Source organism: Hipposideros armiger, unplaced genomic scaffold (genome assembly GCF_001890085.2).
Source record: "Hipposideros armiger isolate ML-2016 unplaced genomic scaffold, ASM189008v1 scaffold_178, whole genome shotgun sequence".
Taxonomy (NCBI): Eukaryota; Metazoa; Chordata; class Mammalia; order Chiroptera; family Hipposideridae; genus Hipposideros; species Hipposideros armiger.
In genome coordinates this window covers 1,888,147-1,908,308 of record NW_017731528.1, presented here as the reverse complement: position 1 = coordinate 1,908,308, position 20,162 = coordinate 1,888,147, and the positions used below count along the sequence as shown (strand labels likewise).

The 20,162-nt window shown below is 43.4% G+C and overlaps 2 protein-coding genes and 1 long non-coding RNA gene across 7 annotated transcripts in view; 1 reads left to right on the top strand and 2 right to left on the bottom strand.

Moving 5' to 3' along the window:
• N4BP2L1 (NEDD4 binding protein 2 like 1) overlaps positions 1–4,911 on the bottom strand; it is a 32,653-nt gene extending 27,742 nt beyond the window's left edge. For 3 of the 4 annotated variants that reach the window (XR_002125136.1, XR_002125137.1, XM_019652345.1), the window contains exon 1: positions 4,637–4,910. Coding sequence is in view for 2 of the 4 variants with exons in the window: in XM_019652345.1 (XP_019507890.1) it covers positions 4,637–4,806 (170 nt within the window). In the remaining 2 variants the exon portion in view is untranslated. Of the gene's footprint in view, positions 1–4,636 lie in introns of all 4 variants that reach the window. The other variant, XM_019652346.1, reaches the window with a different exon arrangement.
• On the top strand, positions 46–16,806 carry LOC109388021 (uncharacterized). Its single transcript, XR_002125138.1, has 3 exons — positions 46–109; positions 382–524; positions 16,483–16,806. It is a non-coding gene; the product is annotated as an uncharacterized LOC109388021 (long non-coding RNA).
• A 231-nt stretch (positions 16,807–17,037) lies between these two features.
• The window catches only part of N4BP2L2 (NEDD4 binding protein 2 like 2), a 67,482-nt gene continuing 64,357 nt past the window's right edge, over positions 17,038–20,162 (bottom strand). The window contains exon 7 of one of the 2 annotated variants that reach the window (XM_019652340.1): positions 17,038–18,779. In XM_019652340.1, the coding sequence (XP_019507885.1) occupies positions 18,392–18,779 (388 nt within the window). In that variant the 3' untranslated portion in view covers positions 17,038–18,391. The remainder of the gene's footprint in view (positions 18,780–20,162) is intronic. The other variant, XM_019652342.1, reaches the window with a different exon arrangement.

Genomic DNA, 20,162 nt, shown 5'->3' with positions numbered 1-20,162 from the left:
AGGGAGGGAGGGAGGGGGGGAGGGGGAGAGAGAGAGAGAGAGAGAGAAAGTAAACAGACATCCACAGATGCTTTCATTGATGAAGGAGTAAAGGGCAGGCGCAGATCAGGTGAGTTTGTCAGCTATGGGAAGTTCTGGATTACCTCCTGAGAAGGGGGAAGGGGTCTTGGAATGGGGACCCTATGTCTTCTATCAAGTCTGTATTCCTTTGTCCATGTTGTATGTTCTCCGCAGCCTGGCCCTGGGTTTACCCAGCCACCACATTCACTCTGATGGAGCACCATGTCGGCCCAGCTGCTCTCGTACTAGCGTGGGAGCCACCCACGCGTTCCCACCGCCATCTTGGTCATGGCGCTAATCCTTCTCCTTTGTTTGCCTCAGCCTCCCCATCTTCAAGGGCAGCTCAGAACCACCTCCACATGGAGGAGACAGCTCTTCCTAGTCATCCTCAGTGACTGCCCTGACCTTGAACACCAACAGCACCTGAGAGGCTCATCCCCGTTAGACGCCATTTACGCACAGCAGTGAGTTGGTTACTGTTTTCCCTCTGCTAGTCTTGTGTAGGCTCCTCCCCTTAACCTCATTTGGTATATACTTTACTAAGCAGGTACTAACAATCGCATAAGTACTCAGTGAATACTATGATTAATGATTAGTGAATAATAATTAATAGTTGGTATTTATGTAGCCCATGCATCCCACCCACAGTGCTTTCCACGGACAGTCACAGGAACTGTTTACCACAGTAACCTCACAATAAACTTGCTAATTGGATGTCAGCTCTATTTTAACGAAAAAGAACCTTAAGTGTTGAAGAATCAAGAGACCTATGCTGGTTCATATGCTAATTAATAAAATTAATCATTAATAACATTTAATAACAAATAGTAATAACAATAGGTATTTGAAATCAATCTCCTCGTGGATTAAATTTTTTCTATGTATATGTCCAACTGAGAATGACCCTAGGAAAGCCTTTTTATATACTAAAATGACATTTATTTTATTTAATAAATGCTTTGTCACACATCCTGGGTCTATCACTCCAAGTTAGTTAACAAAACTATTTTCAACTGTAAAAAGTTATTTTCACCTTTAATAAGTTAGCGAGTAATACATATTTATTGTAGAAACATGAGAAAATAATTCAAGGGGGAAAGTCCACAATCCCACTATCTAAAGTCAACACCTATCAGGGCCAGCGGAGTGGCTCAGCTGGTTAAGAGCTCGCTCAAGAGGGTGTGCTCTGAGCAACAGAGGTTTGATGCTGGGCCCAAGCTGAGCTGCTGCTAAGCTGTCAACAGGTGGCAGGATGGCTAAGCTAAAAAACAAAAAAAAAGTCAACAACTATCAACAGATATCTACCTTTTCACACATTTGTCTATAAGGATATGTACACCCCTTTGTTTGAACAGAAAATGGGATTTTTGTATATATAGTAGATATGAGATGATAGATAGATCAGATAGCTTTGTAAACAGGCTTTTAACTTAATGGGGGAGGAGATGAGTATATTTGCATGTTAAATATACATCTATGTTCCCATTAATGATTGCATGACTTATAAGCCAATCCTCTATTTTTGTATATCTAAGTTGTCTCACATTTCTTCTATTATATAACAAAACTCTGTGATAAACTTGAACTTCATGGGCTTGTCCAAGTGTAACTTTCAGATGAGTTCCTGGAAGTAGGTCTTATAGGTCAATGATAAGAAACTATTTTTGAAATGTTTTTCAAATGAAATAGAGGTGATAAAACAGACTTAGGGGCACGATAATTTTTTAGTACATTGATGTACTTAAAACTTTCTTAAACCAGATAAAACTCCAACTGTTTTTTACAATGTGGCCAAAGAACTTAGAGTGTTCCACATTTCAGCCCCTTCAAGCTATGAAAACAAACAGATGAAAGGCATAGAAATCTTACATTGACTTGGAAGACAACACATATCCTAGTTTCAAAACTTTTTATTATTTCTTTAATCAAATGAGAATTAAAAGTTAAGCAGAAAAAAAGATGAACCCACATTTGTAAAAATGGATCTCTTCCAATTTTTAAAGAAACTTTATTTTTTATTTTTCTGATTCAAGAAATACATGTTCATTATAGAAAATCTGGAAAATACATAGAATAAAGAAAATAGAAATTTCCTAGAATACACCCATACATAAGAGAGCCTCACAGTTCTACTATTTTCTACACGTGTATTTTTTTTAAGTTTGCCATTCTCCTCTCCTCCACCCCACCCACCAAAAAGTGGCCTGTGACCTCCACCACACTATTTCATCCTCACTGCAGGCCACTCTCCTTGCTGAGCTATGGCCTATTTCCTTGTTTACTTCCCGATTTCTGTATAAATGCACAACCCACCCCAAAGCTGTGCCAAGGACCCCGTGCTCTCAGAACTGCTGACACCCAGCCTAAGGGGAGAGCTCAGAGTTAGCTTCTGCTGGTCTTCACTGCAGAGCCAGCCTCCTCCCCCAGTAACACCTTGAAGATTTACCTCAGCTGACCAACATCTTAAGCAGTAACTAATACCTCGTAACATGTATATAGCACTTTAAAGTTTAACAAGTTCTCTAGCACTCATTTGTCACAACAGCCCTCTGAAGTCCACAGAGCAAACATCCCCATTTAACAGGAAAGGAAACTGAGGTCAAGATCACAGCTAGTGAGTGGCAGAGCTTGGATTCGAAGCCATAGCCTGACTTCAAGGTCAGAGCTCTTTCCCTAGCAACTATTAACAAACCATTTCTAAGTCTGACAACTAGAATTAAGAGCCAGAGGATCTTCAATAAATCATCTAACCTAATCCTTTCTTGGTATTCACATATAAGGAGAGTAAGTCCCAGAGAAGCTATGTGACTGCCCAATGTCACCAGCTATTTAGTGATGAAGAAGCTCTAGAGGCACAGTCTTCAGACTTCCAGGCCAGTGCTCATGCCCGTCGTCCCTAGAGAGATGGTCTTTAATAAGCTGGCCTCTCAGCCGGTGTCTTCTGCTTAGCCAAATGTCACCCAGGAATTAAAATCCTAAAAGTGTAGAATGTTAGAGCCAGAAGAGACCTTAAAGGCCACCCAGGAGAACCCGCTCACTTTAGAAATAAGGAAGGTGAGGTCCAAAGCCCAGAGCTTCCCATGAGCAAGGTCTACACACCTTCACTCATCCTGTCACTTCCATTTTAGGGTAGTTATAAAGACAATCTGGGTGTGATAGGCCAGAGATCAGCAAAGCTAAAGTGAACTAAATTTGATTTGAATTCAGAAGATACTCGGCTGTAACACATATGCCGCCCCCCTCCATAACTGTATCACATAACTGTATCTGGGCTCTAAGCAGGCTCCCCCATCCAGACTGGGACAAGGCCTATTGAAATGAGCGTGTGTCTCAGGAAAGGGTACCACTGGCCCTTTGGAAGTCACCCATCCCATTCCCCTGTGAAAATGTAGCAATATTGTTTTGCTAAAGTCTTCTACTCCACAAATCAGCCTGGAATCCTAACTATAAAATGGGCAGCACATCACCAGGGCTGTCACAGTTCCCTGACCGGCAAAAGACCCAGACCCTCCTCCCATCTACAGCAGCTCGTGAATGTATGGTATGCTGTCTGATTCTTTAGCATTCCACGATTCTAGGGTAGCCTTTTCTCTCTAAGGAGCTGGCAAGCCCTCTGAAGGCAAGGAACCACTTCTTCTTTGGAACACATACTACATGCCAGACACTGTTTGGCAAGGTCAGATATGGCCCCCACCTTCAAGAAACTTACAGAAGGATAAACGAAACCATGTGCAAAACCAAGCGCAGTCACAGAGGTGTAAACAGGAAGCCTAGGAGCACAGGAGGCGAGCATCTACTGGTCGGGTGGCATGCTGTGACAGATCTCAGTCTTAAAGTGCTAGTGGAACCGTCGGGGCAGAGGGAGGCAGCGGGCAGGCCGGCAGCGTCAGCACAGGGAAGGAGATAACCTTTCGATGTTGCTGGAGCCAGGTGCAAGCAGGGAGTGCTGGGGGTTGAGGCTGGTCTGGTGGGCCTAGAAAGGTGGCAGCAGGAGACAAGCCTGCGTAGACCGCACGGACCTGGCATGGGGGGCTGCCTACGCAATTCGCGGGTAAACGCACTCCGGCGCCCCCGGCGCGGCGCCGCCAGCGAGGTCTGCGGGCCGCCCGCCGGCCCCCCGCGCACCTGTGCGCCTCCGCAGCTGCCCGAGCGAACGCAGCTGCCTATAACCTACTCGTTTCGAACGCGGCCGCCCGCACCCGGCCCCGCGTCTCTCCGCCCGGGTGAAGACGCCTGTTGACGCGGTGGCGGTGCCTGTGCGCCGGCGGGTGGCCCCGCGGCGTTCTCTGCAGTAGCCACGGGTTTGCCTGACGGCGATCCCTACGGGCCTCCCGACCCCGGGCTGGAGGTACCGGGGAGGCGCAGGTCCCTCGGCCGGCTGCCCTGGGCCCGCGCGGCGGCGGGCAGGCCCGTGCCACCTGGGGCTGGCGCAGGGCGCAGCGCCGAGACCATGCTCAGGAAAGCGCGGCACGGGACGCACAGCGCGGCCGCCTGCTCCCCCCGCCTGGGCTCCCTGCCGCCGGGCCGGGGTTGGGGCGCGGGCCGGGCCGGGGAGGCGCCAGGCCGGGGGCATTACCTGGCCAGCGTGGTTTTCCCCGAGCCCGGGAGGCCTCGCAGAAGGTAGAGGCGTTTCCTAAAGCTGTGGCGCCGCGGGGTTGTCCCGCGCGGGGGCGGAGGGGCCGGCAGCCGAGGCTGTGGCTGCTGGAGGCTCAGCCTCCCAAAGGATTCGAGAAAACCCTCCTCCATGGGGTGGGGGCTGCAGCGCGGGCCCCGGGTTCCCTTTCCTGAAGTCCCTGCCTCGGCCAAAGCTGTTGTTTTTGTGGTGCTTCGGCCATGTGATAAATGGAGGGGCGGTGCTCGGAGCCCAGCCCCTCCTCCCCACCCGCCGAGCCGCGCTGCGGGGGAGGGGGCGTCCCTACCTGGAAGCTGGGGACGCCGGGAGACCGACAGCCGGGAAACGCGGAAGACGCGAGCCCCCTCCCTGAGCCCCCTCCCTGCCTCCCGGTACCCTGCGCCTGGAAGAGGACCGCCTATGACAGTGGGATACTGCCGGGCCGCCTGGAAGCCAGTCCCTCCCCCGCCCCACCCCCCGACGGCCTGGACCTTGAAAGTGAAATAATTTTAGTTGACGATTAAAAAACGTGGACCACATTTTGGATAGTAACAGTAAAGGCCAATGTCTCCCCCACTGTGAGTACCAATATCTGGCAGAGTCCCAACAGCTAACACCATTCCCCCAAGCCTGTATCATTTCATTTTTTTATCCTTCTTTATCAGCCTGCCAAAAATATTCTTAGAAAGCTTTGCTGCCTCTACATAACTTTAAATATCTTCCTCCTCAGAAAAAGCACCCCTTAAAACTCAGATTGATCTGTGCAGAGTAGCGTAAACTCGGTCTCCTGAGAAGGAAGGTACATGCCCTGTTGTCACCTGAAGAGCTGTGGCCTCTCTGGGACCAATTTCAGCCCCCAAGGAAGGGAGCAGTCCACGGAAACCATTTACAGAGAGGAGTAGCCACAATTAAGTGCCAGTTCCAGGAACTGGTGAGCACCCGTTGGTTGGTCACCATCGTACCCTCCAGTATTTCACACTCAAGACTGTGCTAATGTGATCTTCTGACAGAGACACTATTAAAAATGAACACCACCCTGGAAAAATCCATGGTGGCTCTAGCTGTAATAATGATTGTAAAGTAAATACATTTTGTTGTTGGCAGCTAAAGCATGAAAATTTTGAAAAGAAATTGTGAAACAAAAGTCACTTCCTTCTGAAACAAAACCCAGAGATTCCCCAGTAAGCTTTGGAAGGGACTCTCCAAGTAGGGAGGATTCCTTGCTGAGAACTGCACCTTCCCCTGGGGGCTTCCCTGGGAGGGTGGGGACAAGGAGATGAGCCCTCTCCCTTGAAAGTCCCTTCCCAGCACTGGAGGAAGAATACCTTGTGATTCTTCTTCTGAAAAACAGTGGAATTTCAAAAGTTTCTCTAAGTATTAGGGGGAAACCATAAGGAACAGAGACTATATGTGAATCATAAAAACAGTGATGCTCCTAATGCATGTATCCAATCGCACTTCTTACGAAAGTACTTTGGCATGGCCTCCAGTACTGCCGTGTTCATTCTAGACTTGCACTGTCCAGACCAGGAGCCATGAGGCACAGGTGCCTACTGAGCTGAAGCATGGCTATGCAAACTGAGATTAAAATACATACTGAATTTTGAGGGTTCAATATGGAAGCAAGAATGTAAAATAGCTCAATAATTTTTATACTGACTACATGTTGAAATGATGGTATGATAGGTTAATATATTATTAAAGTTGGTAATTTCACCTGTTTCTTTTCACGTTTTTAATGTGGCTACTAGAAAAGTTTAAATTACATATGTGGCTGGCATGTTTCTATCAGACTTCGGTGTACCTCTATTTCCTCCTGTGGAGGGGGTCCCAGCCATTGTGGGAGAGGGCAGCAGAAAGGCACAGCTGTGGGGACTGGAGGCTTTGGCACACCCATCTGCAATGCCTGTGGCAGCCGCAGCAGCCTGGGAGATGCTGAGAGATGCGTGTTGCTCAGAAGAGGTCTGAGCTGGAGACAGCTTTGGGAATCCTTGCCACTGGAGAAGGAGCTAGAGAATGGGACAGATAGCTAAGGAGGGGACCTTAGGGACACCAACATTTAAGGACTGTGCCTTTGAAATGGCTCTATTGAAAGATCAACAAAGCAGACAGAACTCGAGACATAGGTGTGTGGAGGCCCAGAGAGAGTTTCAAGGAGAAAATGGTCGGCAGCACCTGGAAGTGACCCTAGACGCTTTTCCTTTCTTTCAACTCCCAGATTTAACTAGTCAATAAGCTCTGGCTGTTTTCCCCATTTCTCAAAACCAGACCATCGAAAGTTATTGCTTTGTATCTGTTTCCTCCAACTAGACGGTAATATCTAACACAGTGCCTGGTATTCAGAAGGTGCTCACTAATTGTATGTGGACCTGAACTACTGTCTCAGTAGATGAATCTGAGTTTGGGATTTACGAAAGATTAAGACTGAACAAAGACAGTAGTAATGCCAGCTAGGGAGCAATGTAAACAGAGTCAGTGACCATCCGGACAGAATTGAGAGCCAGCTTGCTACTGGCTGTGCTCACATCCTTCCTGGTCCCATTGAGACGGCAGCCTCCAGACAGTTGGGCTCCCCTGAGTCAGAGGATCCCTGTGATAACATTCCTAGTGCCCTCAGTCCATCCAACTTTTTAGCTCTAGGGTTCAGTTCCATCTCTTCATTACAGGATAACCAGCACAGTCTCACTTTGCTGGCACTAGAAATCATTACTACAATGGATATAAAAAAAAATAATCTTTAGTCATTTTTGGCAGATGAAGAAACATTCAAATGTTTCTCTAACTGTTACTGTTTAACAAGATGTGGAAAATGACCAGGCACACAAGGAGAGCTAGTGGAAACGGGAAACGTCACCCTCAAACCTACAGCTCCAAATGAGCCCGGATTTGGGGTGCTTCGTTATAACCAGCCCAGGCTCCTCCCCAGGAGATGCCAAGATGGCAGAAAGTCCAAAACCAAGGTCAGCTCCCACAGTGGTTGAACCCGAGACCCTGTGACAAAGCAGAGCCCTTTTAAATGTACAGGGACTCTCTCTGACCCTCTGTCGTTCCTTCCCCTGCCAAAAACTTCTTTTTGATTTTTTTCTCATAACATAAATCAGTCTTATACATATATATGTGTTCATCTTGTTACATATGAGGTCAGACTATTAAGTTAGCAAATTTGCTGCAACGATGTTGCTAACCTTTTTGATATCAGAGGGACTATTCATTATGAATTTGTACCAACCGGACAAACAGTTAACCAAGTTTACTATTTGGAAGTGCTGCAAAGCCTGTGAGAAAAAGTTAGATGACCTGAACTTTTCACCAACAATTCATGGCTCTTGCATTACCACAATGCAGCAGCTCACACGGCACTATCTGTGAGGGAGTTTTTAGCCAGTAAACAAATAACTATTGGAACACCCTCCCTACTTACCTGATCTGACCCCCAATGACTCCTTTCTTTACCAAAGATAAAGGAAATATTGAAAGGAATACATTTTGATGACATTCAGGACATCAAGGGTAATATGACGACAGCTCTGATGGCCATTTCAGAAAGAGTTCCAAAATTGCTTTGACTGGTGGAGTAGGCGCTGGCATCAGTACATAGCTTCCCAAGGGGAGTACTTCGAAGGTGACTGTAGTGATGTTCAGCAATGAGGTATGTAGCACTTTTTCTAGGATGAATTCGCGAACTTAATTGTCAGATCTCGTATATATTAATAAGTGATATGAGCTAAGAGGACAGAAGAGAAGTCACCTTGGCCTGCATAGCTCTTTGGGTGGTGGGCTCCTGGCTGCTCCAGCACCTACTGCCACAGAGGGCACTATCTGGCCAGTCTGGTAGGACCCTGGCCTTCTCCTTACCTAACACGCTCCCTCCTTGCTCTTCCCTCACCCTTCCCCTAGAAGCAGGAAGGAGCTGCAGGAAGCTGGAAGAGGTTAGCAGAACAGAGACAAGGGAACAATGATGCAGAATTCACTTGGCTGAATTGACAGGGGCTGTGCTCAGACTGGGATGAGTCTGCTGATGCAGAAATGTCCTTTGGACAAGCCTGATGTTGCCCATTCTGCCCCAAGTGCCTCTGACTCCTATACCCCATCACTCACTCTTCTTGGTGTCACGCTACACACCTACAGCGAGGGCCATGTCTTCTACTTCCCACAGCGCCTATTATCTGCCACTGCGCACCGGGGCACTTGGAGAGTGTAAGCTTTGAGGAAGAAGCCTGGAAAGGGGGAAGAGTAGCCCCAGCCCATTTGTCTAAATCTTCATTCTGTAAATTAGGACAAGGTGAAAGCTGGGGGCATCTGGAACCGAGTACTTGCCTAGGTGGACAGTCAGCTGGTTGCATCAGTGCAGCAGGAAGGTGGTCAGAAGTGGTCTCTACCCATGCCACCCTCACTGTTAAGGTTCATAATACGACCCTCGGTCATGACCGGGCTGGGGTTGATTCTAATGTACTCACTGGATATCCATCAATGTCTGTCAGAGGGCCCTAAAAAGCAAGGGTTTGCCAGATGCCAGAGTCCCCTCCTCAGCCGTCTATGCTTCCATCCCAATCCTGGCCAGCTCTTCCCTGAAGTCATCCCACTCCAGGCCAAAGGCAAGTCCACTTTCACAGGGCCTCTGGGATCCTGAAGAGAGAGCAGGACCCCTGGGAAATTCAACCAGACTCCAACCCTGGTCCACAGTCTGGAAGAGACCTACAGTCCAGGAAAAAGAGAAACTAAAACTATATAAAATGACCATAAGGAAAACATTGAGCTATTTTAAATAAAGCACTCAATTTCCAATAAAGATGGCAGATAGAACACAATATTTAACTTCCACTCCCTCCCTGAAAACCCACTAAAATGTAATGGATTGGGTTTTTTTTGGTGGTGGTGAGGGAGGTTGTTTTGTTATGATTTTTAAGCATAAGCTATAACAAAAGAGAGAGAAGGTCACAGCAAACTGAAGAGCAAAGGTCAAATGTTGATTAATTTGACGTGCGCACTATAGTTTACCCTGCATAACCCTTAAAAGTTCAGGAACTGGAAGGTTTGGGACTAGAAGGGGGCTCTAAACAGGAAGGTCGGGTTGAAAGTCTGTTTAAGAAACAAACAAGCCCAGAACCAGGCCACCCACCGCCCCCAGGGAAACCTGGAGAAGATAAGGATGGGGAGGAGTGTGGGGAGAAATAAGACAGGCGGGGCTCCCTTTCTGAAAACAGAGGGATTAAGTCAGTGCCAACTCCTTGACTTATATTTAAATATATCAGATGTGAATTCTCATATTTGAAGTTTGTTAAGTATAACTAAACTAAAACAGAACTTTAAAAAAGGTACCTGTTACATAGTCAAGTCCCACCACCCCTAAGCAAAATCCTCGAGGTCAGGCATGTTTCAGAATTTAGAAAGCGTGTTTGTTTGTTTGTTTGTTTGTATAGCCTTACATTCTGAGTGAGTTTGGGGCCACCTCTGGTAATTAAACATTAATATTTCTGCAGTGAAATCTATACACAGTCACACAAAGTAGGATAAAAAGGAGTAAAATTAGCCTGTTAGGTCAAGTTTTGCTGCCAACTTAGTGTTAATGCAAAACATTTAAAAAATAAAACAGGGGCAGCCAGGTGACTCAGTTGGTTAGAGCGCGAGCTCTGAGCAACAGGGTTGCCTGGTTCGATTCCCACATGGGATGGTGGGCACAGCCCCCCTGCAACTAGATTGAAAACGGCAACTGGACTTGGAGCTGAGCTGCGCCCTCCACAACTATGATTGAAGGACAAAAACTTGACTTGGAATTGATGGGTCCTGGGAAAAACACACTGTTCCCCAATAAAGTTAAAAAACGAAACAAAAAACAAAATCAACTTTTGGTTTTCAGAACTTTTTGGATTTCAGAATTCTAGAAATGGAATCATGGACACGTAAGTGGATATAGGGCCTACCTTTCTATCCTGATGCAATTTTTAAAATAAGCTACCCAAGTTTTCTGTGCCTTATTTTCTTCCATAAAACAAATTCGAGTGTGGCAAACATCTTCAAAATTAGGTAATGAAATGTTCGAGTTGTTACCTCTTTCCCTGAGTTTTTTATTATTCAGGTGACTAATCAGGAATGGGTGGAGAGATTGCAAACCAGTCTTGCCAACCAGCAGTACTCCTTTGGGTCAGCACTGATTACTCCTGATAATTAGGATCTTCAATAGCAAACAAACTGAGACCAGTGGCGTCCCCACAAAATGGTGACTCAAGTTTCTTGTTAGTTTCCCAGGCTGTTTCCCCATTGAAGCCACGCCCCTGGCACTTAGGACTGCACTCTGTCCCACAACCCCCATGCCCTGCCTGGTCCTGCCTCATCCCCAGAGCCTGTGCCCTGACATTACCCAACCTCCAGGATCTAAATGAAAACCTGTTCCAAATCCCATTCCTCTGAGAATCAGCTATTTACACTATAAAGTCAATCATTAATACACTAATTAATGCAAATATGTTAACAAGTGTTTTGAGTCCATGAACTTGCTCTCCCGGATTACATAATTTCTATTTTGCCAGGGGCATTTCAAAGACAATTCTTGAACCCCAGGAGGCATTTAGGGGAGGAGGAATTAACCCTTCTTAGGAGCCTATTATTTCTCAGGCATTATGCTAAGTACTTTGCATAAATTATTTCATTTAATCCTCTCTGAATACCCCCAGGACAGGTTGGTCTCTCTCCCCCACCCTCCTCTCTCTCTCTCTTGAGAGAGAGAGAGAGAGAGAGAGAGAGAGAGAGAGATTTTATTGGGGAATTGGGGAAGGGAACATTGTGTTTTTCCAGGACCCATCAGCTCCAAGTCAAGTTGTTGTCCTTCAATCTTAGTTGTGGAGGGTGCTGCTCAGCTCCAAGTCCAGTTGCTGTGTTCATAGTTGTAGGGGTGGGGGGGTCACAGCCTACCATCCCATATGAGAATCGAACCGGCAACCTTGTTGTTAAGAGCATGCACTCTCACCAGCTGAGCCATCCTGTCGCTTGTTGGCAGCTTAGCTCGGGCACAGCTCACTGACCCATGTGGGAATCAAACCGGTGACCCTGTTGCTCAGAGCTCGTGCTCTTGACCAACTGAGCTACCATTCGCCCAGCCCCATAAAGCTATCGTATTTTCCCATGTATAAGACACTCCCATGTATAAGACGCACCTTAATTTTGGGGCCCAAAATTTGAAAAAAAAAATGTATTACATAAAGTTATTGAACTCAAGTTTTATTCATCATAAAATTCATACAACGCCTCATCACTGTCAAAACTCCCATCCATTAGCTTGTCCTCATCTGTATCTGATGACGAATCACTGTCTTCATATATTGCCTCGTCCTCAGGGGGAAATGCAAGTTAAAAAAACTACAACCACTGTATAAGACGCGCCCAGTTTTTAGACCCCAAATTTTTCAAAAAAGGGTGCATCTTATACATAGGGAAATACGGTATTTCTTACAGGTGTAGAAATCAAGCCTCCAAGTGGGTAATTTGAGGTCACACAGTCAGCACTGCTCTACCTCCTAAAGAAGTGAGGGTTTTGAAATAGGCAGGGACTTGTGGCGCCCAGAGCCCAACATGTTCTCTTGCAAATTCCTTCTTTCTAAATTTCTATTTACCCCTCGAGGCGCACTGCTCAGTACCTTATGCCAAGCACAAAACGGGAAGGCCCATTCTCATTGTTTATGATTCTCAAAATTGAAAAAATCTGTACATTGCACAACACTCATGAAATTCCTCAAGAAGAAAACATTGGTAATTAGGGGTGACTGCTCTGTGAAGACCAGATTCAGAGGGAAGTTTTGCATGAATATGGAAGATGAACATAAAAATCAAAAGTGTGGCTCAGAAAGTGTCCTCAACACAAACATCCAAATTTGGTAGATAGAACACTCCCCAACTGGCCACAGCTAGATGTGTCCAGGCTGGTCCCTATACTGGTGTCACACTGGGGCCACCTCCTGGCGGCGGAAGACAAGACACTCCCTTCCTAACCTCTAACATCAACCCCTCGAGGGCAGGAATGTTCTCGCCCTAGATCCTCCATGTGTACAATATCTGAATTGATGCGACTTGAATATTTGTTGAACCAATGAATGCGTTCTCTGCCTCGGGTCTGTGGAGCCGCAGAGCCTCTTACTCTTCCCTAGCCATATTTATCCCCCATTTTCTAGTGGTCCCTCACATCTCTAAACTCTTCTCCCAAATCTCTACTCCTTCTTCTTTAGGCAGAGCTAGGTTTAAAATAAAATGAAAATATTTTTACTGGGTATATGTGTATTTCTAGGTAAGAAAGGGAAAGAGGCTACTGTTAGAAATAAGACTTAAAATGGAGATAAAACATATGGTAAATGTATGTGCATTGAATTCTTATCAAATGCAGATACATATACACTGAAATCGTAGCAGCTGTGTTTATTTCATAATTTAGGCATTTGGGGAAAAGTGCATTGTGTTTATTTTAATTTCAGCTTGATGTCAAGTTTAGAATATGAGTTTATCTACATGTTTTACCTCTTTTCCTAGAGAATCTCTTAATATTTAAATATAACTTGGATCTCTAATTCCCAGCCCTCATCACACATCACATAGCAGTGGTGAATCTCTTATAAACCGTGTGTTGACAGAATGCTCCAAAATACATTCTAACCAATGAAGTTGGAAAATAAATATGGTAGCAACAATCTCAGCTTTGTTGTATTTCACAAGAAGATCTATATTTAAAGGAAATAAGAACATTATGTGTGCAATAGCACACAGGGTTGCTATGGTAACAGAATATATTTTTTATATTTACTCCCTAATAGTGATACATATGAGCTATTACAACCAAATAATGTCAATATTTACTTCCTTCTGATCATATAGAGGTCTCTGGAATAAGTTGTTCTTACAGTTCAAGGAATTCTCATGTCTTAACTGATCATCTTCTGTATTTTCTAGAAATTATAATTTAAAAACATAATAATGATTAATATTTGGCATTGGGGTTAAGTTTGCACCATTATTTAACTCTCGTAGGAATACTCCCGAAATGATGAAAGAAACATAATAACCATAAGTGTCAATTTAAAGTATTGGGTGTGTGTGTGTGAGTGTGAGTGTGAGTGTGTGTGTGTGTGTGTGTGTGTGTGTGTGTGTTCAGGCAGCAATAAGGTTGCCATGGGGAAAGAGGAGAAATATGAAGTTTAGAAAAATGTATTTGGTTTTACTTACTGGGCACACAAAACGAATCCACTTTTCCCCCAGCAGTACGAATATGAACAGTTAAGAAATACCTACTACCCTGAATTATATAATTCTATATGTCTCACTAAACCTTGATTTACTATTTATCTCAAAATGTACCCCTAACATTGTCCCTGGGCACATTTAAATCACCATCAACTACTGTAAACAGAACCCCAGCACCCTGTCCCCATTCCGTTATACAGAGTACTGGCCTTTCCAGGGTCTCGGTGACCTTTCTAATCTTCCCAGCCAGTCCTTTTCCAGCCACTTGGGAAACTAACAGCCTGTCAGAATAGTCATGTCTCTCATTCTGGACCAACAGAGCAACAACACTGAGGCTCCTCCAAGGCTGGTACACAGGAACCTAAGCTGTGGCTGTTTCTCTAGCATCTCAGGATAAGACGGTGGGCTGGCCAGGAGAAAAGATGGAATGAGGAACAAAGGACTCTCCTAAACAGGCACCTTCATCACCCACTGGTCCTCACACTAGCCCACACCACACAAAGTTAGGGGCTTAAATGCGACTTTCTCGTTTGGACCGATTGAAAGAAACGTGCATATATTATCCACCCTTCCACATTCCTTCTCTAATTTAATATAAGGATGTAGCTTTTCACATCACATTTGATGAACAGATTTTCTACAATTTGTTTTTTTAAGAAACCAGTTGAGGTTCTTCTTTAAAAGCTATAACAACATAACTCTACTGACGTCTTCCACTGCAGATAGATCATATTCAATGCCTTCCAGTAGACAGGAACCACGCAGCCATCAGGCTACAAAGATACTGTGAGGGTGGGAAAAAAGGAACAAGTTTTATCTCTACTGTCACACAGATTTTTACCCTAAATGTGAAGGTGTGCAAACATGATATCTAGAGGGACATAATGGTAAAAGCCTGGTTTTGAGGGTATTTCAGCTACAGCAGGAGCTTAGTTTGTCTCAGACCTCTATCCTCTATTAGTAAACACTATCTAAGCGCAATGAAAATGCTTATGCATATATATAGAAAGAACAATATGCAACACAACTCATTAAATATAACTATAAATATAAATATGAATATATATCCACATATATATGGTACTGTCACAGGGCATAAAATTTAGGTAGTCGTCCTTTCCTGTGACATGTATAAAACATTGCAACTACACCAACTTTAGTCTTGCAGATTGCTCCTTCCACATAAGAGTGTCTGGGGGGGAAATATCCTCACAAACAATTAATGTCCAAACCACACAAAATATTTTTGCTATACTCACATATCTCTAGCAACATGGGCAATTGGGTTTCTTCAGGCCTATACAGGGCTGTACTGTTTCATCCCACTGTGTCTGGACCGTTCCTGACATGTGATTCATTTGAGTTCGCTGCCCCATTTACAAGGCCACGGACCATAGAGAGAACCTAGTCACACAAATCAGTCTACAGCCTCTACTTAAAGTTTTCTCCTCCCCTTTTTTTAAGAACATGCCATTTCCAAATGTGAAATTTTCCCTCTTTCTTTTCAGCCACATTTGTATAAATACTGCTTATAACTCACTTCCATAAATAAGCCATGCCAGGCAAAACCATACCAGGCAAAACCATAACCCCATCGTCTCTCCCACAATCCCTTTAGCACTGCTAACCTCACTCATAAAATATTCATAAGCTTGTCATTTATATTTTCTATGTGCAATAACTTTGTTTTGTGTTAGTCTCATCTCCTCATTTAGAAGGTAAGCTATTTGGTGAACAAGGTCTATTTCCTCTAAAAAGCTTCCCAAAGCTTAATTAATGGATGCTTGATCATCATGGTGATTATGATGGTCTTGTACATTCAAGGGAGGAGAAGGTTTAGAGTCTGTTCCCACGAATGCCTTAGTGCTTTCTGGTACTGATCTAAGGCAATGATTGTTCATCTTTTGGGTTATGGACCACCCTCCTACCCTGAGAAACTGATAAAATCTATGTTCTGTCTCCCAGAAAAATAACACAAAAAAATTTTGCATGCAATTTCAGAATATAGACCTTGAACTAAGATCCCTGACCTAAAATGACTTCAATTATCTTTTTAAATTATCCCAAAGCAACAAATGCACTTTAATTTTTTAAACTGACATGTTTCTTTGGTGCATCTAGAATAGAAAATTGCAGTAGTGAAGATGTGATTATTCACAAAGTTTACAAAAATGATAAACATGATACCAGACTCCCAAGAGCAGGCAGGCTGATCATGGTGATATCCTGGCGCTGAGATGTGGCTGCGGGGACCACGTCTGTCCAGAGAGCAGGGTAAAAGCCTCTGGGAGACAAGCTGTGAGAGAGGAGCAGGGTGCAGGCACTCTGGTGGGTGCAGGAGAGAGACATGAGGAAGACACAGGATAGCTGCAGGGCTTGAAGCCCTAACTTCTTTACTCCCACAACTTGTTCCTGAGGGAGGGCACATGCACCACTGCATGAAATCAGTAACACATGCAGTTGACTTAGAGATAAAGTTGGCACATGTGCTCCATTTCCTCCCTAAGACATCTAGCATCTTAAATTTGCTTATTATTCAGAAGAAATTTACTAAGAATTTAAAATATTTTCACTTGTTTTATTCACAGGTGGGATTTTCATTTCCAAAACCAGCAATCTTAAGAGCCTGAAGGAAACTTTCAAGTCAACCAGTTAGACCCCTTCCTAACCTTTTCAGTACCCTTCTCAGACAGTCTTTAAAAATTAAATTCAACTATTTCAGGTTATTTTTTTCCCATCATTTAATCTTCACCGTCCCCTTCTTTACTATTCTCATATCTGGCTCATAATGTAAATGAGAAAGAAAAGGGCCAAGTACCAAATAAAGGAAAGTAGAAAGAGTTTTAAAGAAGAAAAATGGTGGTCCTTCTGTATCTGTTATATACTCCCTGTTTACCTGCCTCTTCCTTCATTCTTCCCAGTGTCTGTTTAAATTGAGAGTCCAAGTATGCTACGTGCTCAGACATGTAAGACTATTGGTCACAGAGGTGGGGGCAGGGGACATGAATGAAGATCAAGCACCATTTGCTGTGGGTCCTCCACTCCCACTGCCGAAAAGCATCACATGATCAGTTAACTGCATGAAATCACTAACACGAGGTAGAAACATCTGAAAAACTACTCACATATGTTAAACAGGATGTTTTATTTGTAGCAAATAAGCACAATTTACCCACTGGAACTCCAGGAAATAGATCCACAAAGCTTTACCAGTTGAAAGGCAAACCCTGGTGACAATAGTAGCTCAAGGTCATCAAGGTTAGTGCCTGTTGAATCTGGTGTTCCTCAGTGTGGAAAGACTGTCATGGCTGAGGCTCTGCCCATGGCTTCAGCTTTTCACCAAAGCTTTCATTTAAAAAGTGAAGATCGGGAGTGATCCTAAAAGTGTACAAAGTATCAGGTGGGCTACTTAAAATTTCTGGAGAAACCCTATGTCATCTCGTTTATTACCTACTCTTGTCTGAGATTTGAAAGTCAAAAACGGTATCTTCCTTGTAAAAGATACCTTCCGTAGTACACCAAAACGAATAGGGTTTTTGTAAAAACACACAGAGTGCCTTAGCCTGTTAAATGGCAGGTAATGAGAGTAAAACTCTCCACCAACATTTAAAACAGTATCTTTGATAATATCAGAGTAAAACCATAATAGATGATGATCAAAGGTTTTCCTGAGTCTCCTCTTCATTATTTATTTCTGAAATTCTATCTTTTTCTTCTCCCAAAATAATGTTTTAGTCCATGGCTTTCTGTGACTAAGCCACATTTCTCCCTTTCTCTTACACTGATATGACTCTGTCCCAGTAAGGTGAAGTTTGGTGCCAAACTGAAAACCCTTTCCTGCCTCCTTTTCTTATTCTGAATGTAAGGTACTCTTTGAGATGGCCAGTTTAAGCAGCTTCCAAAGATATTTGTTTCTGTTTCTATGATTGAATCTATGTTCTCAGTTGGAGGTGACAAATCTTCATTATCTATCAATAACTTTTCCTGTCAGTGCTCCTGGACTGCTTCCTGGTCCAGGGCTCCTTCAGAAATGGGTGTCAATTTAATCAATCACCCCCTGCCATCAGGGCAGGCCAGCTTTTGCCATCCATCTTTCTTTGCTCTCTGATCACATACACACTTATGAGGTCCTTCAGGCCAGCTACCAAAATAGGGTTGTCTATCAGAGACCAGCTGTAATTCTTCATCAGATAAATTGTTTGAGAAAAAAAAGTCCCTATTGTTTTTAGTTGTATTTACTCCTTTCTTTAAACTTTATCTGAAGTTCGGGGTCCATACCGACAGCACAGAATTGTTTCATTCGGGAGACTTTAATATATCATCTCCCTCTTCTGCATAAACGAGCAAGGGTTCTCGGCAAATCAGTCCTGGATGTCTAATACTGTGGATGCCTATTTCCAGTAAGCTTTCTGCCTTCGTGCGAGAGCAGTCATCACCGGGCGACACAGGAAAGATTTTCAGTCACTGTTGGACAAGTAACCGAGCTTTCATTTGACCTCAATGACAATTTAGAAACAAGTCATCATCTTCCTTTGAGAGGTAATTCTTTGGTGTATTGTCCGACTCAACTACAGACATAATAATTGGAAAACTGTCTTCAGGATTGATGTTTTCCCATCTTTCATCTTTATGGCCATTCCCTAAATCTCCTGGTTCATTTCCCAGACTTCCAGTGACGGTACACCCTCGCTCCTCTTTGATCTCTTCCAAGTGCTCCCCTTTACTCTGTGATGGGTCCTGATCTCCTGGCATTAGATAACCTAAGGTTTCATATGGCTTTTCCTCCATGATTTCACTATGACTGTTATGCTTCTTTTTTCTTTTTTTGTTTCTCATCTGCTTGGTTTTGCTGAGCCTGAGCCCAGTTTTCTTCAAGTTTTGCTCTCTGAAATATAAAAGAATTAAGAACATTTATAACAATTATTTGTAGAACAATAGCAAAACATTACAGTTTTTGGTGTTTTTTTTACATTACACTCTAATGTGCAGATTTACAAATCATTAGTACAAGAGATTCTACAGTGTGCCGATGCCAGCAGCACACAAAACGCTCCCAGCTGGATACCTCCTTTCTGTTACAGTCACACCTCTGCTCCCATTGTTTAGGGCTGTATATTTATAAGCAGTCAGATGAGTTTATTCCCAAGTCTGTTTATACTAATCAGTTGTTAGTATAATTATGTGGTTTGATTAAACATTATGTAAACATGACATCAACCGGTGGAATTGAGGACAAGAAAAAAGTTTCTATAAAATTGAAGTGACTCCATAAAGACAAGGTACTAAACAATTGTTATCAAATTAAGTGTGGGCGGGATAACTATAAAGTTTGGTTAAACATTATAAAAAACCTGTAACTCTGCACTCATATTGCTTTGAAGATTTCTTTGGGTTCTCCCTCCAATTTACATCAATAGAAACTAGAGTTCTTAACAATGCATTACAGGTGGGGTTAATGTGTGAAGGATAAGTTCCACTAAACAGAATCATATATAAAGATTGGTGAATGTACATGTAAGCATAAGTTCAAATACAATGCTTAAAGTATGTATCATTTCTTAATAATTCCTTACTTTAATCAACTTTTTCAGTGAACTAATCAGCCTCCTGTCCCAATCATGCTGGATAAAAGGACTTTTATTGTAAATAATGCACCTAGGACAATGCATGGCACATGGTGGGTAGTTCATAAATGGCAGCTCTTATTTTTACTGTATCTTAACAACAACAAAAACAATCGTATATATTTCACTGAGACTCCCAGGATGCAATTCAAGATTAGAATGGGCAATGGCTGGTAAGATTTACGCAAAAAGAACAGGTAAGGTAGAAGAGCTAGAAAATTCTCAAAATGTGATTTATTTAATATAATTGCAAATGATTAGAAGTTTTTCTTTTAAAAGTAGCCATCTATAGGCAAACCGACAAATCCATCATTTTTATCAAAGATTAAAACAGCTTTCACAGCCAGACCAAAAAAAAAGGAACATAGATACAGAAGTTATAAATAGCATAATTAATAATGCTTGATATAATGGACAAATATGGAACACTACATCCCAAAATTGGAGGAAAGAACCATTCTTTTCAAGCCCACATAAGATATTTACAAACATTAACTAGACCATAAGGCTAGCCCTCACAAATATCAAAGAATTACCAATGTACAGACTACATTTTCTGACCATAATCAATTACCTTCGAAACCAGTAACAAAAATTATTTTGGAATTTTTTTTTTTAAAGATTTTTACTGGGGAATTGGGGAA